This window comes from Eublepharis macularius, chromosome 7, assembly GCF_028583425.1.
Source record: "Eublepharis macularius isolate TG4126 chromosome 7, MPM_Emac_v1.0, whole genome shotgun sequence".
Taxonomy (NCBI): domain Eukaryota; kingdom Metazoa; phylum Chordata; class Lepidosauria; order Squamata; family Eublepharidae; genus Eublepharis; species Eublepharis macularius.
In genome coordinates this window covers 32,107,752-32,132,088 of record NC_072796.1, presented here as the reverse complement: position 1 = coordinate 32,132,088, position 24,337 = coordinate 32,107,752, and the positions used below count along the sequence as shown (strand labels likewise).

Genomic DNA, 24,337 nt, shown 5'->3' with positions numbered 1-24,337 from the left:
AATTGCAGAAAAATGTTAACTACACGGTAGGGAACCATCTATCAAGTGGTATTGTGGCATGATGGGAAGCTGTAGAGAACATAATTGCTACCCTTTTCCCACAGGTTTCTAACCGAGTGCCCATGCATACTACCATTCGTCATATCGCATGAAGGGAGGTTACAGACTATTGGCTCCCATTTGTTTGTGTCTCGTAAACAGTTGCCTGTGTTAACTCATATTCTCTGCTTTCTTATGTTCTCTCTTACTATTGATGAGAGCCAATTCACACGGTGTATGTGTACGTGGTTATGGACTGTCTCTCTCCAACAAAAATAGGCACTACTCCCCAAATCCCTAAACCAGCTAGAGAAAGTTGATTTTTGCATTGGTGACAGGTCTGACACTTACCTACATCAGACATTTCTGGGACGCTGGCATTATAAACATCCTTTGTAAACAGTGGTTCGTTGTCATTAATGTCATGGATTTTAATGATGAACTCTGACATTGGCTCCACTGGTCTTCCAGTCCTTTTGTTGATAGCCTGTGCCCGAAGAATGTAAACAGGTTTCTCTTCCCTGTCAAGTCTCCTTGTGGCCTGAATATCTCCAGTGTTTTCATTGATAATGAAGAGGTCTCCTGCTCCATCTCCAGAAAGGATATATTTAAGTGAACCGTCTCCTTTGTCTTGGTCAGAATGAAGCTATGAGAGAATTAACAATCAAAGGGTAAGTAATTGAGAAATTTCTTAAACTGAGTGTTCATTAACTGTGAGTCATAGTTAACCAGTATTTAATGCCCCAGAGAACTGCAGCCTGATTATTCTCAGGACCTAGGTGAAGCATGTATATCACACTCATCTGTAGTAACTTCATTGGATTTCCATCAGTTACTGGGCTCAATTCCAAGAGCTGACTATCACATACAAAGCTCTTTGTGGACTTGGTCCCTCATATCTGCAGGACCGCCTCGCTCTTTATGTTCTTCCACAACACCTTTGCTCATCTGAGTAGAGCCTTCTGCAGGTGTCATCTTGCAAATAGGCAAAATTAACAACTGCCCATACTCTGCTGTAACCCCCCCTCACCTTAGGGAATGGCATGCCTGCTGATGTTAGGAGAGCCCCACTATCCTAGCTTTCTGCAAACTACACAACACTGAATTATTCAAGAGGGCTTTTTTACACAGGTAAAAGCATTGTACTGTAAAGAAATGGTTCAGAAAGATGCTCTGGTAAAGGGACAGGGACTGCAGACGATACTACTGTGCAGGGTGGATAAAAATCAATGATTTTTTTTAAAAAAATAAAAAAACGGATTTTTTTATTTAAATCGGATTTTTTTTATTTAAATCAGATTTTTTTAAATAAAATGCTTTTTGAGGAAAATATATTACCATCCAAAGGTTATTCCATCATGAAATAAAGATTAGTTTTTAATTATGTAGAATAAGGCCGTATATGTTTAATTTTTTTGGTAAATAAATTCCATTAATCCATTCACAATGTCATGCTCCTCCAGAGGTTTTTGTAAGATTATTGGGCAGTTTCTCTGCCTACAAGATATTATCACAGATGCTTGGTTTTGCAGTTCTCAAAACTGAATTTGTGTCAGCTCAGCAGAGATCACATGCCTCTTCTTCACAGCAAAAATGTTATAACATGAACAGAGTTGAGAAAAAGACCTTAATCCTATTGTTCTACAAACCTATGAAGACAGAATCAACCCTCCAGTGCTAAGTTTCAAGAAGTTTCGTGAATAGAAACAATATTTTTCTGATTGTTTGGAGTGGAATAGATCTGCACAAGAAGAAACTAAGTCTGAGGAGGGAGGGGCAAGCAGTACAAAATGAAAGTGAAACTTTTTGAGCACAATACTGCACAAGTCTTTGGATCTTTTGTGTGTATGACCTGAGGTTTATCACATTCTTTCCTTGGAGGAAAAAACCTATAATGGCAGAAGGCCGTAAAAGAGACTCAGTTTGGGAATACTTTAATGAAGTTCTTTTACCTATCGGTAAGGCAGGCATCTACTCGCATATTAAAGTTATACTAGCAAGAATTAGTCTTTATGTAGAAAACTATGATTTAAATCAAGCCTTAATGACTAGTGATTTAAATCGTGATTTAAATCGTGATTTAAATCAGTTTGATTTAAATCAAATCCACCCTGCTACTGTGTACTGTCTGTTGCTGTAAGTAAGCTCATACTATGTAACTTTTGCATTGTTTAACATGTCATGTTTAAATATGCTTAAAATTCAAGCTTATGCTTGAATTTTAGCTCTGTTTTCAGACTTCTGCCTGTTGTAAGATTTCTGAAACCCTAATCCTATTACATTGTTGACTGGATATCCCAGCCACTGATCATATTTGTTTTACGCCGTGTAATCTGCCTTGAGCATCAGTGAGAAAAATGGATTGATATCATCATCATCAACAACAACAACAACATATTCAGTGTTCATCTTGATCCTCCCTAGATCTTTTCTCATCCGGAAATATTTCCTACTGGTCAAACTTCATTGAGGCAGAGATTTAAAAATGAGTTGTTAAAAGAGGGTTTAGCACTAGAGATGGGCATAAACTGGGGAAAAAAAGAACCATGTGGTTTGTGGTTCGGTGTGTTTCACGAACCACGAACTTTCTCAAACCTGCCTCAGTTCACAAACCGGTTTGTTTGGTTTGTGAAAACGTCACTTCCGGGTCAGCAAATCGACACTTCCAGGTCAGCAGAAGGCCACTTCCAGGTCAGCAGAAGGTCTGCAGAAAGCCCATCCCCTGTTGCCTAGGAAACTGATTGATCAGCGCCAGGCTGTCTGCAGTGACGATCCAAAAAACGAACCAAATGAACCAGCCTAAAGTTCGTGGTGGTTCAACAGAAACGGGCTCTGAAGAACTGCTGGTTTGCGAAACACGAACCAACCTGGTTCGTGCTGAACTTTGGTTTATGTTTTGGTTCGTGCCCGTCTCTATTTAGTACTGTATGATGAACTTTGCTTATATTATAATCAGACCCACTAAAAGCGATCACAGCTCCTCCGCTCCTGGCAAAATTTCCCTCTTCCATTCCTTAGATTTATATATCAACCTTCCTCCAAGAAATTCAGGTCAACCCCCTTCCTTTCATTTTATCCTCACATCTTCCCTATGAGGTCTTTTAATGACTGACCCAAAGTCACACCTCCCCGTCTTCTCCATTCATAAAGGGAACACAAAATTCATTTCCACACCCCAGCATTGCCAAGCCTCCTCAATTCCAGGATGACCAAGTGCCCAGAATGTTGTCCCCTGGTCCCCTTCTCAGAGACCCTGGCTATAACTATTAAAGTTTGCCCAGCCTGACATTATTGCCTTCCATATTAAAAAAGAAAAATCCATTTGGGGAGCCAAAGGTATTTTGTTTTGTTTTGAATGTATATCTGGATAACAAAACTTAGCTCCCCTCTCCTTTCGATCCTACCTAGTTGAGGGCTGTCTATTTAATTTAAATCACCCTGAAGTATGCTGAAACGTCCTAGAGTAAAATAAAATAAATTATTTTAACTGACAGTTTTTAAAGACATATTTTGGAATTGACGTTGATGCAAATGTTCTAGCTGTGATTATCTGTGATGGGTGCATCTGTACATGCATGTCATCACTTGATGGTAGAGTCAATGCATATAAGGCATGTGTTTTGAACTAATAGCATAGCCACTACACATTCCATTTCTGTACTGACTTCAGTACTTGTGCATACATGGGAGTTACAAATATCCAGGAGCCTCCGGCTCTTTTCTATACTGGCAAACCTACATCATATGCCTCAGTCTATCTTTCAGTTCAGAATTAACAGTCAAATCCAAAGATCCTTATGGCTTTGTGACAATCTACTCCATGCACTATGTGCAAAAAACTAAAAAAGGGTGTGTGCTGTGATGCCACTGACGATGCCAGAATCCATGCTTGAAAATCCTGATTATTTAAGGCATGTGCAGAAGTGACTCCACAACTGTAAAATGCAGAAGGGAGGGCAGATGTGCAGACAAATCATACCCAAATTGCTTCCAATTCTTGTGGGTCAACCACTATACAAATTCAGAAAAAAGCTAAGTGTGCAGAAAATCCCCTGGAGTTGGCAACCCTATCGTACACTAATAGAGGGACTTTCCTCTGACAGAAGGAGCTTTTCCTTGATGCAAGATGCTCCAAGTGTCTTGCTTCTGGGGTGGCTCCTTACACCAGAAGTATGGTTGCCAAGTTCCATTATCCTCCAGGTGGTGTGTGGGTGTGGGGGGGGGCTCTTATCTTTTCTTTGCTCCTCACGTGCGAGCTCCCCGTCCTGTGCAATGATATCATTTCCCAGAAGTGATGTCATTGTGCAGGTCCAAGAATGCACACACGCTTGACAGTGGGTCGATTTGGCCCTTTTAGGTCCAGAATTGGCCTACTGCAAAGCATGCGCGCACTCTCGAGGTGGCATGATGACATCATTCCTAGGAGTGACATCATCATGCTGCCCCAGGAGCATACCCAGGAGGCCTGTTCCCCTGTCTTTCCCCCTCACCATCCAGGTGAGTGGTGGCGAGGGTGGAGGGAGGAAGTAGGGGATCCCCCACCCCCACCAGGGGACCTGGGATCCCTAACCAGAGGAAAGATCTGACCGATAGGGTCAATGATAATGCATGAGTGTTTGTATATTTATGTGACAAATGTGTACACGTCAGTTTTTTTAAAGGCCCCCCAATTTCCCCATCGTTAAATATCAGGAAAAGAATTTAGAGTGAACCACCTAAAAAAAAAATCCCTTTTGCAATGGTTGTTTGTAATTCCGCCTGTCAAGTCATCATCTGCTAGCCTGTTGCCAGCCTGTTATTTTATATTCTTTTATTTATATTTGTCCTTGGCTCAGTGGTTCATGCAGATTTTGTCATTGTTGCTGGTGTTCCAGTAATGATTATTTAACCTTTTCTTTTACTACAGCACAGGATACACCTTGACCTGCGTGATATGTTCGCATAATAGCATAAAGGACTATCAGAAACAAAAGAGGAAATGGAAACATTCCATCTGCCACATTCAGTACAGTCCTCATCAGGATACTCGTTCGGGCTTCTTGAAAAAGCTGAGCCATTCAATCAGTGCCATTAAAATTGATGGGCTGAAACCCGTCATAGGCCACAAAAGTTGAGTTTAACTCTAAGGAAGGCAGATAGTCTTAGTCTCAGACATCTGTGCCCCCTACTTTTTCTTGCCAGTATAGGGAAATGGCTATACAACCTTGACTGGTTCCACAGCTGTTTAATCTGCAACTGCCATGATTTGTTTACTCAGCCTTTATGGGCCATCCAGAATGAAGATGTCATGGTCAGCCCATTATATCCTGTGTTGTTGGAATCTTTTTAATGGCCTCTTTGGGGACTATCCCCCCCCCTCGATAAAATACAATGGCAAAACTGAATTGATTCATGTGCACACTTAAAGTGCTATTGAAGTTTTCCAGGGCTACTATCCCTTTAAAAACATGAATCTCTTTCTTCTCCTTCCACTCTGACTTCCTAATTTCTCTGGGTTTGGTTGGTTTTCTTCTGATACTCATGAATAAATGTTTGATAATCAGTTCTCATCTTGGGAAGTGGAGGGAAGCTTGCAATATTTATTTTTCACCTTGGTTCTAGCAAATGAAGAGGGTTATAGTACAGCAATAACAATTTAAAAAAAAATGAGAGGCCAACCAACATGTTAAAGAAAGCACTTAAGCTCACCCTACTACCCGGGCTGATAATCAAGCATTTATTCCCAAATACATAATAAAATCAGCAAGCCCTGAGAGGAAGTAATGGGTTAATTCAAAAACAAAAGATCAAAAAGGAAATTGTAATGACAAGCAGGACCCTCATTCTAAGTAGCCATGTGGTAGGCCGAGGTCCCCATCCTTCTTGAGCCTACAGGCACCTTTGGAATTCTGACTCTGGATGGTGGATGCAACAACCAAATGGATGCCACAAGAGGTGGAGCAAAACTATCCGGTGATGCCCTCCTTCTGTCCACCCCACCACCAGTCCTGCAGCAGCAGACACCATCTTCAGTCCCTGCAGCATGGCCTATGGCAGCACCTCAGCTGTAGGAGCCTCTACAGACCCCCAGGCCTCCCTCACCCTTAGGCCAGTCACAACCGACACCCAGGCACAACTCTGGGGAACAGCCTGCAGCCACTCAGCAGACTCACCCTTCTCCTGCAGTTGCCCAGACGGCTCCACCTCATCCAGGAGATTGCCATCAGCACAAGCCAAGCAGGCAGAGGCCCCAAGCTGCCAGGGGAGCCACTGGGGAAGGTTCAGAAGCAGCGGGGGTGAACCAAGCAGAGAGCAGACCAAATGTCCCGCCCTAGGCTGGGATGGAGTGGGTGGGGCCAGGAGACTGCAGAGTCTACCCAGCCCTCCTATCAGATAGGCTGGGAGCAGGGCCAGTCAGGGAGACTGAGTGGCGATTGGGGGCAGAGCCAGGGAGGTGGGGCAAGGGGAGGCCTTTAAATTCAGGTTCATGTGAAGGCTGAGGAAGATTTTGTAGGGAGAGGCAGCTGGAGTGTGCTGTTACTCCCAGTACAGGAGGAGGAACAAGGTGGTGCAACCCCCTTCCCTGCCCGTCTGAGGCTGGTGGACACCTGCTTGGTGAGATGGCAGGCTGTCAGGTGGGGGTGCCAGTGAGGGAGGAGCCTCACACAACCACAGTATCAGAGAATGAGGTTATGCATAACACTAATAGTAACTCTTCAACATTTTTGGTGGAACCCATTTTTAATAGGATGCCTTTTAAAATGAACATGTTTAAAAAAATTTTCTTGCATATCTTTAGTTATACAGTGAAAATCTTCGTGTTGGGGTAACAGTTGCTGCCAAAGCAACTTGAACGCATGATCACATGAAGTTGTGTTATACTGAATCAGACCATCAGTCCATCAAGGTCAGTATTGTCTACTCAGACTGGTAGCGACTTTTCATGATCTCAGGTAGAGGACTTTCACATCACCTACTACCTGATCCTTTGAATTGGAGTTGCTGGGAATTGAAAAAGGGATGTTCTGCACACAAAGAAGATGCTCTACCACTGAACCATGCCCCCTTCCCACCTCAAATCGGCCCAGCCAATCAGATCTCCAATGGCTAGTGAGAAGCCCTACTGGGCAAAAGCCCCACCTGGCCCATCCTACTTTCTAAAAACACTTGGCGGGCACCAGGAAGGATGTTGGCAGGTGCCATGGTGCCCACAGGCACCAAGTTGAGGTCCCCTGTTCTAACTACTACACCTCACTGACTCTCATAGGCTCTGCATGGATCTTAATTCAGACTTAATTCAATGGTCCAGCTGTGAAAGTTTTCCTCAAAAATCCCAACTTGGTTTGTAAGACTAGGGGATGTTTTCAAAGGTGACAAACTTGGCAGTCTAAACTCCATGTTGCAGAACCCTGTAGCATGCTTGTGCCTGTGGGGGATGGACTTTTATGGGGGAAATGGTTGTGCAGAATCCCCTTTTCAGTTCCACTTGCACCCCAAATGCAGGAAAAAAATTATTGATGTTTTATTGAAAAAAGACTGTAGTGTGGAACCAGCCCTACACTTCTTGCCTGGAATACTCGAAGGCTCCCATACCCACTTTTCATCTCAGGGTGCTGCCTAGCATCTGGTGTCTATAAAATAAACTGGAGCAATGTCTTACACCATTGCAGCTGGATTAACTGTGCTCCCCAGGAAAATGGAGAACTTAATTTACTGTATTAATTTAATTTATTTATAATCCTCCTTTCTCTTTGAGGTCTGTGTGAAGATATGAGCTGTCATTTCTTGGTGTTAGGAAACTGCTATGCCAAGGGTTACCAGTGCCCTGGTGGGAGTGAGGGGTTCCCTGCTCTCAGCCTCTGTCTGCCCACCATTCATCTGGCCAGCAGAGGGGGGAGTGTGGGGAATGGGTCCAGGAGCTCCAGAGCATGCAGCAGCATGTTCTGGAGTTCTTCCTTGTGGCAACAGAATGACATCATTCCTAGCACGACAAGGCCCCCACGGGGGGGGGGGGGGTTCTCTTCATTGTTTTTCATTGAATTTTCATCAAGTCACACCCACCTTGCAGGTTCCTTCCTTTCCTTGTCATATCAGGAATGATGTCATTTCCAGCATGACAGAGAAAGAACTCTGGAGGTAAGTCTCCGCCACATGCCCTGCGGTCCCCCCACAACCTCCTTGTCTTCGGGTTGGGCTCCAGGGGACCTGGCAACCCTAGCTATGCCAGACTCAGTGAGCTGTTCTCTCATTCCCCCAAGGGCAGGTCTTGTAAGGGGCTGCCTTTGTAGGATCTTGCAATGGCATTTGTCCCCTAAATATATAGGAAGAAAAGGGCTTGTCTGACACGAGATGCTCAACCACCCACAAGTTCAGCTGACATCTTATTTACCAGTAGTGAATGGGAGGACTTTTTTAATGTACCCATTCATGCTTGTTTTGCGGGTTGCTTTCTAACAGTACAGTATACTGCTGTTGGTTTTTCTGGGTATGTGCATTATCATGCAGCCGATGGAGTTCTGCTCCCTGCCCCCCACTTTGCCAGTTTTGTTCAACTGGCAATTAAATACAGTTACAAATCATATAAATCAATTATAAATAAATGCTGTGTTTAAAAAACACCTGATATTCATCTAAGTAGTCCTTAGACATATTAATGGCAGCCAGTCTGTTTGGATCAGCAGTGTTGTACATGTGAATGGTCTTGGAAAAACTCCTTGCAAACTTGTTTGGCAGGTGTTCAAGTGGTTCGGTGCCCAGCGGAATGGATATGTTGATTGGCTCATGTCTGATTGACACAGTCAAACATGGTAAATTCACCTGTCAATCAAGTTTGTCTTGAAATTCATGGAATCCTTAATAGACATATACTTCCCACTATCTCCATTACATACTGCAAGACAAGCAATGCATTATACTTTCCTGAATACAGGAAGTAAGTAGCTTCAAAACCTTCAGGTCTTCTACAAATGACCATTTTCAATGGTAGATATTGCTTCAGATTTCCATCTATGAATAATCTCTGAATTGCAGCCTGATTCCCCCCCCCCCAATCAAGAAAGGAAATGCTACAACCAATATAAAAAAGATGAACATGATGATATGTTGTATCATAATCTTTACAGAGAATTAAATTGCTGAACTCCTTTAATAGGGACTCCTTTGTGAAATCATTCATCACTCAATCGGGAAAAGAGACTGAAGATGAACTACAAATAAAGGGTTTTATGTTGCACTAGGAATAGTTTTTTTAAAAAAAAACTAATTTCACTTCAATACCATTGTTAAATTTAATCGTCTGAGTCTCTTTTAATGATTCCCTACCAAATAAAAATTATCCAGCCATTTCCTCACTTGGTTTCCTTCGGTAACACTTCTGAAATGCAACTTGTGAAAATAGTTTTAGGCTTGTTTGCATATGTCCCGCTTTGCTTCTGTGCTCAAACAGATTTCTGAACATAAGTTATATACAAGCCGATCTTTTAAGTTGGGTTTCTCTTCTAAATTACACAAGAGGAGAATTTAATGCTAGAATTACACAATGTTTTATCATCTCAGGTAGAGTTTTTTTTGTCTCAGTTGGACAAACTTCCTCAAGATCTGAGTAGTGGATAGGATGGGATAGAAATATTTTCTAATAATTAATTAAATAAATAAAACTATTCTTGTGTTAGATCCTATAGCCTGTTCTACTAATGGAGGTGCTCCTAATCCTGATGCAGGAGACTTCTGCTAGACCTAGTGGAATTAAGGTTGCCAACCTCTAGGTTGGGCCTGGTGTTCTCCCGGAATTACAATTGATCTCAGACAACAGAGATCAGTTCCCTGGAGAAAATGGCAGTTTCAGGTGGGGGACTGTATGGCATCACATCTCTGCTGAATTCCCTGCCCTCCCCAAACTCTGCCCTCCCCACTCCGAAATCACTAGGAATTTTTCAACTTGGAGTTGGCAACCCTATCATGGGTTGGCAGAATCCAGTCCCTCATGTGGTAGCCCTATCATATGAAAACCCCTCTCATCTTGGTTGGCGCTTTTCAATCGTGTTCAACTTGTGATACGCATCAAGTGCCAACTCACTGACTGTCCACAGCTGCATTCCATGAGCGCTACATGATATTCCCTTCATATGAGGCCCACCCAATTCTCACATGTTCAGCCTCTGCATGTTGTGCCACTCCTGTCAACCATGGAGTGTTTCAGTCTAAGACACGAATGGACCTCCTCTGACACGAATACTCTGGTTACAATGAACATATTTACTGAACAGTGTGGTGTGGCGGGGAGAGTTTGACTGTCTTCAAATGGAATTGCTCCACATCTTACTTTCTTCATAGGAAGGAAGCAGGATTATGCCCTGGAAGTTTAAAATTTCAGATTCAGCCTATGTACGGCCCATTTACCAAGGTCAGACTTTAGGGTTACCAGGTTCTCTTATCCTCCTGGTGGTGGTGGGTGACACGGCACTTACCTTTTGCTACAGGTGGGGTGGCACAATGACATCACTTCTGGGATATCGGCCCCAATTGGCCTGCTGCAAAGCACAGGAGTGCACCCGTGAGGCCTATTCTCCTGCCTCCCCCCCCACAAGCCAGGTGAGGGGTGGTGGGAGGCAGGGGGTGGGAGCGGGGGATCCCTGCCCCCACTGGGGGATCTAGGATCCCTAGCAGACATTGAATACCCCCAAATGATGGTATGAACTGGTTCAGAATTAGGGTTGCCAGGTCCCTTAAGTCTCCCAGTGAGAGACTGGGATGCTGGCACTTACCCTGCGCTAGCTTTGGAGTTTTCCATCATGCGTACGCACAGCGCACATGCACACTCCCAGCATGTGTGATGACGACACTTCTGCGAAGTGATGTCATGAAGCGGGTCAAAGGGTGGCTGGGAGCGCAAGGGCGCTCCCTAAAGGGCTAAATCACCCCCTCGCGGGCCAGAAACGAGCCCATTGTGGGGCGCAGGAGCATGCTGCGGTGGGGTGCAGGGGCATGCCGCGCTGCCCAGGGGTGCTCTTGCGCTGCCAGGGGGCACTCCAGGGAGTGCACCCTCCTGCTGGCCAGGTAAGTGGGGGTGGGGGGAGGAGGTTGGAGCAGGGTATCCCCTGCCCCTGGTGGGGGAATGGCAAGCCTATCCAGAATCTTGGCAGCGATACACCATTTTCCTGCACTACATGCTCACTGTCAACTCTTTATAACTTCACTAGCAACAAAGCCCATTGTATTGAAAATATTGGCTCTAGTGGAGCCTTGGGAGGCCCGCACCACTGTGTCAGTCATTACCAGGCCCCTGCAGAGGCCCGGTGCAGTGGCAGGAAGGCCCACTCAAGGCCCCTCAGAGGCCTGGTGTGGCAGCAAGGAAGCCTGGTGCGAAGGCCGTCCCAAGGCCCCGCTGAGGTTCAGGATGACTGCAGTGTGTTCTGGCGCAGCAGCAGCAAGGCCTGGTGTCATGGCGCAGCCTTTCCAAGACCCCGAAGAGGCCTGGCACAGTAGCAGGGAGGCCCAGCATGGTGAAAGGGAGGCTGGCGCAGCCCCATGGCTCTCTGGAGGGCCCGCCACAGCGAGGTGGCCACTGCAGCAACAGAGTATCCCGGCATGGCAGTGGCCTCCTCAGGGCCTCCAGAGGGCTACTGTGTTACCAAGTACTCACTTTTTATCCTGATGTGCCTGCGCAGGTGCGCTCAGATAAAAAGTGAGTTGTCGGCAACATGGCTTGCCTTTTATATCAAGGATAAGACCCATGAAAAAAATTACTACTGATAGAAGCCAAGAATAGTAACAGCCACCTGTCCTGGAATTTAAATGTTGATAGCTTTTATGGATCATTCATAAAAGTATGCCATGCAGGGAATGGAGGGGGAAACTTAGCAAAATTGTGACCAAGATGAATTATTGGGCAGGGTGTGAAAAGTGGAGGAGGAAGTTGTAAAAGCCTTTAAGGAGATTTCATTGCCACAGTTCTGATATTTTGTTGAGTGGGGTGGGGGGGCCCTGAGGCCTGAACATATTCTCAAATCATGGGACACTCATATCCATCTAAATTTGTGGCAGGGACTAGATACCTCCTTTTGGATTTATTCTATTATTATCAAGAGTCAAAGGAAATCTGGAACCAAATCACAAATTCAGACTATTCTCCTATTTACAACGGATGGCTTCTTGCATCTAAAAAGACAAGAAAGCTAAGCCATTTATTTGTAAATCCAACAGATGTTTTAATAATGTTCGTTCAAATTCCATTCCAATTCCAATATCTTTGTCTATGAATCCATTTGCCCCCTAATATTAAGCCCGGTCTCAAACAAAAAGTAGAAAAAATGTTTCTATTACCTGACGTTTTCTGGACAGTTCTGGTAGAGGATGTCCACCCAACTGCTTAGAATTGTAAGAAACACATTTCAACCATCACATTTTATACCTTATTTTTGCAATGGATGGGCTTGCATCTGTTTCTCTCTTTCTGCAGTGATCAGATGGGTGATTTTCCTCAATAAGATGAAGAATGTATGGCAAACTTCTTGAAATACTGAGTAGAAGGTTGGTAACTGGCTGACATTAAAAATACTGGTTTATATATGGTAGGTGCTTGCATCATTTGTATCAGTACTTTTCCAAGTAATGAGCTCATTTTGAATCAGAGATGTGTAGAGTACCAAGCAGTCTGGTGCCTAGCTAGGAAACAATTCAGCCAGTCATATAATGTACTGCTCTACACACAATACTCAGAAAATCTCATAGACTCAAAAACAAAAGCAATTCCTCTGCCAACCTACATCTAGTTTTTTTCTTCCAAATTAATATAGCCTTTTCTATGATTTCTCAATGGGATTGTGCAGCTGTCAGCAAGACCTCCTATTAATCTCCATAGCTGGAAATCAATGTTTTCTCTTTAGTTTATGGAGTCAGGTTAAAGGGGAGCAGAAAGAAAATCTTGAGTTAAATCAAAGAAGCTTTCACACACAGAGTGACAGTCAAGTTCATATTCACTAAATCCAATACCATAAAGGTAAGAAACGTCTTCAATATAACATTCCTTTGAATGCAAAGGCAACTCACCCCCACCCCCCATCCCCAGAACTGAAGGGCTGAGTCAAAACTCCACCTTGGTTTATTCTATTTAAGTCCCTCCCATATGATTTACCTCAGTTTTGCCCTCCTAAACTCCTCTTCCTCTCTTGCTTCCAACACATTCTCACAGTAAACAATTTGTACCTAAAGACTGTTTCTATGATTTACCTCAGTTTTGCCCTCCTAAGCTCCTCTTCCTCTCTTGCTTCCAACACATTCTCACAGCAAACAATTTGTACCTAAAGACTGTTTCTATGATTTACCTCAGTTTTGCCCTCCTAAGCTCCTCTTCCTCTCTTGCTTCCAACACATTCTCACAGCAAAACAATTTGTACCTAAAGACTGTTTCTATGATTTACCTCAGTTTTGCCCTCCTAAGCTCCTCTTCCTCTCTTGCTTCCAACACATTCTCACAGCAAACAATTTGTACCTAAAGACTGTTTCTATGATTTACCTCAGTTTTGCCCTCCTAAGCTCCTCTTCCTCTCTTGCTTCCAACACATTCTCACAGCAAACAATTTGTACCTAAAGACTGTTTCTATGATTTACCTCAGTTTTGCCCTCCTAAGCTCCTCTTCCTCTCTTGCTTCCAACACATTCTCACAGCAAAACAATTTGTACCTAAAGACTGTTTCTATGATTTACCTCAGTTTTGCCCTCCTAAGCTCCTCTTCCTCTCTTGCTTCCAACACATTCTCACAGCAAAACAATTTGTACCTAAAGACTGTTTCTATGATTTACCTCAGTTTTGCCCTCCTAAGCTCCTCTTCCTCTCTTGCTTCCAACACATTCTCACAGCAAAACAATTTGTACCTAAAGAGTATAAGTAAAACTGTTTCTCTAACTGCTCTCTTCTGCAAAGTGTTCAGACTGATGTCAGTACAAAAGCATCATTAAGAAAGCAGACCTAATTATACATATTTATTATTATTTACTTATTTAAATCATTAGTATCCTGAACTCTTGACTGATAGTTCCCCAAGGTGGCACTTCAAAGAGTTCAAAGAAAAGAAGCTGGTTCAATTGGCAAACAGTCGGATTGGACATTTCTAAAAGGCCTTATAAATCTGAGGATCTAACAGTAACCATGAAACTGTTCTAGGAAATCCGGTGAAGTGACCAGCTCCTGTATGCAAAACCTTGGACATGAACCAACTCTCTGTCTGAAAAACTTAGCGGATTAACCTGAGAAGTGATAAGAAAATGAGGAAGAACGTCATCCCTACTTAGGCTGCAATCGTTTTATTTATTTTTATTAAAACACTTATATCCCATCTTTCTACATGGTTCAAGGCACTTTGCAAATAGTAAACTGCGCATTTGAGTTGAGATGGTCAAGTGGTGAAGGTGGCAGGCTTCCAAACCAAGTAGTAGTCTAGAAAAGTAGTGGTTTCAGTTTCATTTGTGCTAGTAACTGCAAATGCAATGATCATTATTCTGGAGTCTAGACAAATTAAACTAAAAGAAAATAAGGTGGGGACTATGGCTCATTTGTCAATCTCATAGAGTTGGATCCAGCAGCTTTTTTGCTCAGTCTTCCCTAATTGTCTTCCTTAATACAGGCCCCATCACTTCCACATGACTTTTGTCCATGCAGGTTCCATTACCCCATTTTGGGTAGATAAAGGAGCCCACTACTTCCTTATTCCCCACCAGAAAAGATTTTGCCCTAGAGATCAGGGAATTGCTAGATTGTTGTGACATCACTTCTGGTGACAACTGGAACTGATGTCATGATGATGCCATGCCATCCCCCATGTTTGCTGCTGCTGGAACAAAGAAGGTGGAGCAAGCGAAAAGACCGAGATCCACACGATGAGCCCAAAAGGGCTATGATGGTACAGGTAAGTCTATAAGGATCTCTGCAGATGGTACTAACAGTAGTATCTTTTATATCATTTCTTTTTCAGATGAAACATGGGAGAATGCAGAAAACCCAACTAGTGTGCAAAGAAAATGCCCAGAACTGTGGCTAGCAGACTTTCCATTCAGCTCTTCGTCTATACGACTTCCTCAGGGGCATTCATTCTCTCTCTCCATGTTCATTGTAATGAAAAGCTCAGTTACACCACCCAATCAGCATAGAAAGGCTCCAGCTGGGGTCACTCTTTGATCAAACTCTGAATTATCTTACAAATAGCTTCCTATTTCCAATATCATTTTACACATATATATGTGTGTGTGTGTGTGTGTGTGTAAAATGTAAAATATATATTACATATATTTTACATTTTACACACACACACACACACACACACACACACACACACACACACACACACACACACACGTGTGTGTGTAAAATGTAAAATATATGTGATATCCTACTATATAAAAGGCTAACCGTGTTCCAGTCAACTCACTTCCTACCCCGGTGCGCCTCCAGAGGCACTGCAGTGGAGGGAAGCCCCAAAAAGGCATCCCATCATTTCAAGAGCATGACGCAGAAGGAAGCCAAGGCTGGGATCAGGTGCAGAGCAAGCAGCAATGCCTGCCCCCCGCCTTCACCCAGCTGGGATCAGGAGCAGAGAATGTGGCGATGGCCACCGCCGCCTTCACCCAGCTGGGATCAGGCACAGAGCAGGGGGTGATGCCCACCCCTGCCTTCAACCAGCTGAGATCAGGGTGGAGGAAGTGGTGATACCTTCCCCCCGCCTTCACCCAGCTGGGATCAGGAGTGGAGCAGGTGGCGATGCCCTCCTTCTTTCTTCACCCAGCTGGGATCAGGACCAGAGCCAACAGCAATGCCTGCCCCCTTCACCCGAATGGATTCAGGTGCAGAGCAGGCTGAAGTGCCACCCCCTCTTCACCCTGTTGGGATCAGACACGGAGCAGGCAGCAATGCCTACCCCCTTCACCCAGATGGAATCAGGTGCAGAGCAAGAGGCAACATCCCCCCCCTTCACCCGGAAGGAATCAGGAGTGGAGAAGGTTGCAATGCCCGCCCTCACCTGTCCAGGATCAGGCATGGAGCAGGTGGCAATGCCAGCCGCACTTTCACGCAGTTGGGATCAGGAGTGGAGCAGGTGGCAATGTCTGCTCCCCCTTCAACCTGCTGGAATCAGGCACAGAGCATGCTGCAATGCCCACGCTCTTTACTCAGGTGAAATCACTAGCAGAGCAGGAGACAATGCCTGCCCCCCTTCACCCGGCCAGGACGAGGCATGGAGCAGGAGGCAATGCCCACCCCTTTCACCCAGCTGGGATCAGGATTGGAGCAGGTTGCAATGCCTGCCCCCTTCACCTGGCTGGGATCAGGCACAGAGTAGGTGGAAATGCCTGCCCCCCCTTCACCTGGATGGGATCAGGAGTGGAGCAGGAGGCAATACTCACCCATCTTCACCTGGATGGGATCACTAACAGAGCAGGTGTCAATTCCTGCCCCCACTTCACCCAGCTAGGATCAGTAGCAGAACAGGTGGCAATGCCTGCCCCCTCTTCACCCAGCCAGGATCAGGAGCAGAGCCGGTGGCAATGTATGCCCCTGCCTTTACCCGGCTGGGATCAGTCACAGAGGAGGAGGTAATGCTCTCCCCCCCTTCACTCTGCCAAAATCAGGCATGAAGCAGGTTGCAATGCCTGCCCCCCCTTCACCCAGCTGAGATCAGGAGCAGAGCAAGTGGCAATGTCCACCCCCCCTTCACCCAGCGGGAATCCAGCACAGAGCAGGAAGCAATGCCCGCCCCTTTCACCAAGCTGGGAGGAGGAGGCAATGCCCACCTGCCCACCCTCCCCTTTCTAGAGCCCGTTGTATTTTTTCCCACAACGGGCTTTGTGACTAGTATATATATATTCAAGCTCCAATATATTCCAAAGCTGATGATCTCTTGATGTAGTAAGACTCCACAGCATGGAACTCACCTTTAAAAACCCACTTTGTCCAATTGTCAGGCATATATCTATTATGACACCTCCTAGTTCCTGAACAACCTCTCTCCTTATGCCAGGGAAAGGCTCTTTCCAGTTATTTCACCATGTCTTTGGGACATCCATCCTAGCATTTTTATATATAGGATGACTTAACACCCATTCAGAGTGGTTTACAAAGTATATCATTATTATCCCCACAACAACAAACACCCTGTGAGATGGGTGGGTCTGACAGAGCTCCTAGAAGCTGTGACTGACCCAAGGTCACCCAGCTGGCTTCAAGTGGAGCAGTGGGGAATCAAACCTGGTTCTCCGGATTAGAGTCTTACGCTCTTAACCATGACACCAAACTAGCTTATATATAAAAATAAATTCCAGTGCATGTTTGGTTGATTTTTTTAAAATCTTGGTTTTTCTGATACTTTGCTATGCCATTCAGGTATGATTCAAGGAGGAAAGTTTATTTGCTGTTGAATTTGAATTGTTATCCATTCTTGATCTTGGGTTAGAAATGGTACTGCATCATTTTTCAAAAGAATTACTTTAATTTATCGTTTGCAGTACTTTTGCCCTACACCCTCTCGATTCATTTGTCCCTCTCTTCATCACATTAGAAATGGTGGCCCAGCATGCTTTACCATTTTTCCTGAAAACTAACAACACTATAAATGCTAGGATATTCCACCCCACCATATGCAGACAGCACAAATCTGTGAGAAAAATAACTTTATAACATAAGCAGCTACCATTTCTGGGGAACGTGGCAAACTGGAATGAAGATAAAACAATTGTCTTAATGGACTTATGGAGCCAGGATCACACTTTTTCCTTTGCACTCAGACTCCCTACAGAACAACTGTGGATCTCTGCCATTTAAAATTCATGTACCAATTTTCAAAGCAATATTTTACCACCTCTGTGGAATTTGTAAAAGCAACAACAAAAATATGGGTATTACAAACATTCTCAGTCTGTCTCTATTCTTTATATATTGAAGAGAGAGGAGGTTTTAAAAAAAATTATTTCTCAGTGTATGCACTTCAGTGATCAGGAATGAAAATCTAAATCTCCGCAGACTCAAAAGCCATAAAAAGCATACAAGTCCTTTTCTTCTAGGAAAAAGAAAAAAATGTTCCTCATAATTGAAAAACCATCCTCACAACTGAACACTCTTACAGGGCATACAAGTGAGAGTCATGCTAACTTGGGGAGGTCCATTTATTTATTTGATTCTGCCCCATTCCAAATCATCACTGATTACTTGGCATTTCAAAACCAACAAATATTTTGGCCTTCCTATTTGAACAACAAATACAAATGTAATGATTTTGTTTAATCTTGCCTTGGACTTTTATTACAGTTCCTTCTTACATTACCTTAAACTTTTACCTCAGGAGAGCCCTGATCACAACCAGCACTCCCCTCCCCCTGACACACAGGTTTGTTTATTTATGTTTATTTATAATTTCAATTTCTAAACCACCCTACCCCTGAGTACACACATGGCTCAGGGCAGTGAACAACATATAAAAACATTCATAAAAAGTAAACAATTTAAATAATCCACGAGTCAAACATGTTTAGATGGTTTAATACTTCAGATTCAAATCAAATCAAAGATTTATCACAGTCACAAGACCAGCCAAGTTAAATACAGATAAAAAAGGCAGTTTTTAAATATTTAAAAAGGGTTCATACATAAAAGGTAAAATCGTGTATAACAATAAAACTCGCTCAGTTCATTAATTCACTTCCCAGCATTTGACGTTTCCTTCATCAAGTGATTCCGCTGAGTGCTATCACACAGAATTTTGCAACTACCTAAGATACAGATTTCTGGATATCCTCTAACAGATATATCTGAAGGGTTTCAGGGCTGAAATCAATACTTCAGATTCTAAATTTAGATATGGCTCCCATGAAAGTGGGAAGGGGGTGGGAAAAACAACAAAAGGAGGGGAGGAAAAAAGAAGATGGAGTGCCAGTAGGATGGCATCTGTCGCTGTCCTCAGCCGAAAGCCTGGTGGAACATCTCTGCCTTACAAGCCCTGTGGAACTGCATTAAGTTACACAGGGAATGGATGTTATTCAGCAGAGAGTTCCACCAGGTAGGAGCCAGGGCAGAAAAAGCCCTGGCTCTGGTTAAGGACAGCTGGACTGCTTTTGAGTTGGGGGTCACCAGCAGATTGTTCTCTGCAGAATGTAATGCTCTTTGAGGAACATACAAGAGGAGACGATCCCAAAGATACACGGGCTCAAGGCCTTAAACGTCAATACCAAGACTTCAAACTTGATTTGGTCCACTGGTAGCCAGTGCAGCTGACATAGCACAAGGTGAATGTGTGCTGTGTGTGGTGTTCCAGTCAGGACCCTTGCCATTATTCTGGACCAGTTCGAGTTTCTGAACCAGTCTCAAAGGTTGGCCAGCATAGAATGAGTTATAGTAGTCCAATCTAGAGGTGACTGTTGCATAGATTACTGTGGCTAGGTAATGGCAAGACAAGAAGGAGGCCAGTTGTCTAACTGAAAAATAGCTGAAAAAATGCCAGCTTGGCAACATTTGTGATCTGGGCCTCCATAAAGAGGCATCCAGAACCATACCCAAACACCTGACAGTCTGTGCCAGTGTTAAGGGCACCCCATCAAGGGGAGGAAGTCAGAACCCCAAACCTGAAAAACCAGCCACAGCACCTCTGTCAATCTCAGACAACTCTTCTTCAACCATCCCACTACACCCTCCAGCCCCTTGGTCAAATTTGGTAGGGGGGTGTCTGAGTGCTGCCCATCAATAGATACAGCTGGGTGTCATCAGCGTACTGGTGGCACCCAGCCCAAAATTTTGCACCATGTAGCAGTTGAACAACATTGAAGAGAGGATCGCCCCCTGAGGGAATCCACATATTAAGGGGTATCCAGTAGACACTCTCCAAGCACTCCCCTCTATCCTCAACCTTAGAGAAAGGAGGTAAGCCACTTCAAGACTACTTCACAGGATCCTTTCTTTACTTAACCAGAAATAGAATTTATTTATGTGTGATGTTTGCAGAGTATTGATAAGTATATTGGTTTCATAAGCTTGGTTGAGTCAAAAATAGTTATATTTTCTTAAAGGTAGATCAAGATGGGAAGCCATGTTTGTCTGTAGCAGTAGAAAAGAGCAAGAGTCCAGTAGCACCTATAAGACTAACAAACTTTGTAGGGTATGAGCTTTCGTGAGTCACAGCTCACTTCTTCAGATACTGCTAGAATGTGAGCTCATCTGTCCTTATATCTTGGTGAATGGAGTGATTTCAGATGCCGAATGACAAAAGCCAGTGAATGAAAAGAGCAGGATTGGATAGGGTGGGGTATGCAGAGGGGTGGTGGGTGTGGAGAAATCAGCATTGGTAATGAGACAGGAAGACTAGTCTTGATTCAATCCATGTGGATGTATTGTCTTGTGCTTCGTTATCAGTTGCAATTCAACAGTCTCTTTAGACACTGTCTCATTACCAATGCTGATTTTTCTACACCCTCAACCCATCTACTAACCTACAAAATCCCTTTGGGGAGATGCATAATCATACTAATTAACTATATTTACCATTTGCCTGCCATTGGTATGAAATCTCCTGCCCCCAGCTCCTATTGCTCAATAGCACTCAAAAAAAAATCACCATCACCCAAGGGTACCTACCCCCTATGTCATTTCCCCTAGATCCCACTAGATAGCAACTTTATAATAAACATTTTTCAGTTCCATTCCAATTCATTTCCACCAGAAAGGATGGTGGAAAGGATTTTGTCCGTGCAAGACAAAACAAAACTCCACAAGAAGAAACAAACCAACCTTGTTTTAAGTGTGCAATGAGGTACTATTCTTCTTTCCGTTACATTACACAGCAAACAAAGGACTGATCAAAATATAATTGAAATGGATTAAAGAAACTTATATTTATCCAGCAAAACCTTAGAATAGCCGCCATATTATTCAGCTCAGTAGACATGATCGTGCATGAAAACTGATGGAATAAAGGCTTTAATGATGCAATCTGCCATTAAGTTCTTGGGTATGCTTGCATAACTCCCATTAGTTTCAATGGGAACTGGACAATAGAATTTCCCCGTGGATTGTGCCCTCAATCTTCTGTGGTAAGGGAAATAAGTATCTTTTGCACACACAAACTACTATGTTTGAACATAAGAAGCAACATAAGTTTAATAAATAAGATGCGCTTCAGAAAACGTGTAAAAGAGGAAAGACTAAATGGGCTGGATTAATCATTATGTTTAACATGTTTTGGAGCTGGTGAAAGTAATGAGCCTCATGTGATTGCCTACAGAAATACATACAACCGATTCGGTTTCGTTTTCTCAGCCATGCCGGACGCTCCTCTCGGCTGGTCTGGGAGGAAACGACCGGGCACCCTGACCGGGCGGCTGACCCGCAAGGATTAGCCCCCAGGACTCCCAGGGAGGGAGCCAGGGTCCGGGACGCGGCGGGAAGAACTCCCCGAAATCAATGCGGGGGGGGAATTGCCCGTTTGTCCCTATGGAGGCCGGCAGATGTGCGCGGCGCCTCGAGTGCCGCCGGGCAACGAGAAACGGCAAGTAAAAGAAACAGGCGGAAGCCTGTAAACAAGCGAATCCCTTCTGTTCTACAAGCGTTTGTGAAGGAGAGGTTGATCTGAAGAAGACTCGCTCTTCCCCTTCGTTGAGTTCCAGAATTTTGTTGGCGCCCCCCCCCCCCAAATGGCAGCAAAGAGGCAAAGTCCCGCTCTCGGTAAGTCAATCTCGGCTACCTTGCAGAAGGGGGAGTCGCTCGAAGAGTTGGTACGCAGGGCGGTGGTGGAAGCTATAAAACCCTTTGTTGACAAGCTGAACGAAACTGATCAAAGGGTGGGCTTAATTGAAAGCGAGGTGAAAACCATTAAGGCAGCAGCGGGGGGGGGGCAGAAAAGTCTGCTCTGGAAAGTGCGTCACTTGTGAAGGCTACAAAAAAGGACCTGAAGTTGGTGGAGAACCAGCTGATCGGGCTACAGGTGGAACGAACGCAGACAATTTTGCGTCTCCAAAACGTGAAAGAGGAGGAAAATGAGGATCTGTGGGATTTGGTCTCGGAATTACTGGCGACACCCGCGAGGACGACTAAAGAAGAGGTTAAAAGCGCCATTTTGGAGGTCCGTCGGGCTTCTTCAAAATATGCAACAAAGCGACAGTTGCCTCGTGAGATCATTATTGACTTTTCATCTAAAAAGATTCGGGACACCATCCTATATAACTCATACAATGCGGATTTGGACTTTATGGGTTTGAAAGTCAAGATTTTGAAGGACGTTCCATTTCTAGTCCGGAAACGGCGTTTTAAATATAAAAAGTTTGTAGCACTTCTGAGGGACCATGGAATAAAGTACAAATGGTTATTCCCGGAAGGAATATGGTTCAGATATAAAGATCAGGCCTATAAGATATTATCAGAAGATCAACTAAAGGATTTTGAGAATAAAAACCCAGAACTCTGCTGCACCAAGAACGAAGAAAAGGAGGAGCCGGAGGGGGGGGGGAGGAGGAGAGCATCGCAACAGCAGTTGCACAGAGAGAATTGCGTCCGGGACCTAGAAGGGGGAGGAAAGTTTAACCAGAATTTGAAATGTTTATTCTCTGTATGATTAACCACTCCATCATTATTTTATGGAGCTATTTTTGTATTGACAGTATGAAGGGAAACATTGAAGTGTAGTGTTTAGTGTTTGTAGTTCATTCCCCCCCTTTTCTTTTTCCACCCCCCCTTTGTCCCTTCCCTCTCCCCTTTCCTTGTGATAGTTTTGTGTAGTGTTTTGTAGCTATGAAAAATAAAAAATTTATTAAAAAAAAAAAAGAAATACATACAACCACTGTGGGGCTCATATGTTGGTGGCACTTTGTGATGGAGGTGATTACACAAACGGAGGCCTCCAGGTGATGTGCATACTTGTGGACACTGCAATTTGACCATGGAAATCATGCGGACAGCTTGTAGGGACCCCCACAAGTAGCACAAGTCTACAACTCTAAACACATCCATCTAGATATAGTATGGTATGGCTGCCAACTCTGGCTTCAAAAACTCATGGAGATTTTTTCTACTACAGACCTATGTTGGTCTGTAGTAGAAAAGTAAGATTCTTTTTTCTTTTAACATTTTAACTTCAGTTTAAATGTTCAGTTCAGTTGCCCTTCATCAGGACAACTTAACACCCACTCAGAGCAGTTTATAAAGTATATTATTATTATCCCCATAACAATCATCCTGTGAGGTGGATGGGGCTGAGAGAACTCTGAGAGAGCTGTGACTAGCCCAAGGTCACCCAGCTGGCTTCAAGTGGAGGAGTGGGGAATCAAACCCGGTTCTGCAGATTAGAGTCCTGCCACTCTTAACCACTACACCAAACTGGCTCTCAGAGTCCAGTAGCACTTTAAGAGCCTTCCAGGGTATGAGCTTTCGAGAGCTTTCCAGGGTATAACCTTTCCTCCCAAATTTCATAACGTATGCTTTTTATGAATGTATTCTATATGTATACAGTGGTCCTATGGGGGCGGAAAGGTGGGGTAAAAATATTGTAAATAAATAATATTTCATACTAACCCTTTGATCTTTCAGTTTCTCCTAGCCTCTATGGTGTACCGCAGAGTCTGCCCTCTGAAGCTGCCATTTTCTTGCAGGGAACTGATCCCTGTCATCTAGAAATCAGTTGTAATTCCAGGATAACTCCAAGCCCCACCTTGATGTTGTTAACCCTAGGCTATGAGCTGCTGGCAGCTTGCATGCACCTGCAGATGGCTGCATGGGCTGCCGTGAGCCTCAAATCTTCAAAGAATGAGGAAGGTCTACCTAGCAGAAGAGCAAGAGGCTTTTAGGAACACTAGTTGTGTATAAGCCAACAATTTTCTGCATATATTTTGCTTGGCAGCCAGTATATGAACCTGCCCCACTCTCTTCTGCACCAATACTGATGATTGCAAATGGGGTAGAGAGAGGGACAAGGCAATATAAATTTCCTTCACCCATTTCTGTTCATTGGATAGTGTTAGATGCCATTATAAGTAATCTTCTCCTTTTTGCAAGGTATTTGTTTGATAATTTTGGGGAGGAGGGTAGAAGGAGTTTGGAGTGACAGAGGGTGGTGTGCTAATTCAGTTTTGCCTCTGTTCAAATGAAGACTCTGTCTCATTACCAAACACTGAGAATCTCTGATATAAACCAACTAATCAAACAAGAGCATTCATTGGTGGAGAATGGACTCACCCCCATCTGCAAGAGGAGAATGTTCATTACCTGTGCACCGCAGCAGTCTGACCCCTATGAGAATCTACTGTCTCAAGGGGGGTAGAAACACTCTTAAAGATAAACTATAAATTAAAGAAACCAACC

General features: G+C 44.0%; 1 protein-coding gene across 4 annotated transcripts in view; it reads right to left on the bottom strand.

The window, feature by feature from the left end:
- LOC129333180 (cadherin-6) overlaps positions 1-24,337 on the bottom strand; it is a 102,278-nt gene that overhangs the window by 46,385 nt on the left and 31,556 nt on the right. For all 4 annotated transcript variants that reach the window (XM_054984657.1, XM_054984656.1, XM_054984658.1 and 1 more), the window contains exon 2: positions 391-685. In XM_054984657.1, the coding sequence (XP_054840632.1) occupies positions 391-685 (295 nt within the window). The remainder of the gene's footprint in view (positions 1-390; positions 686-24,337) is intronic.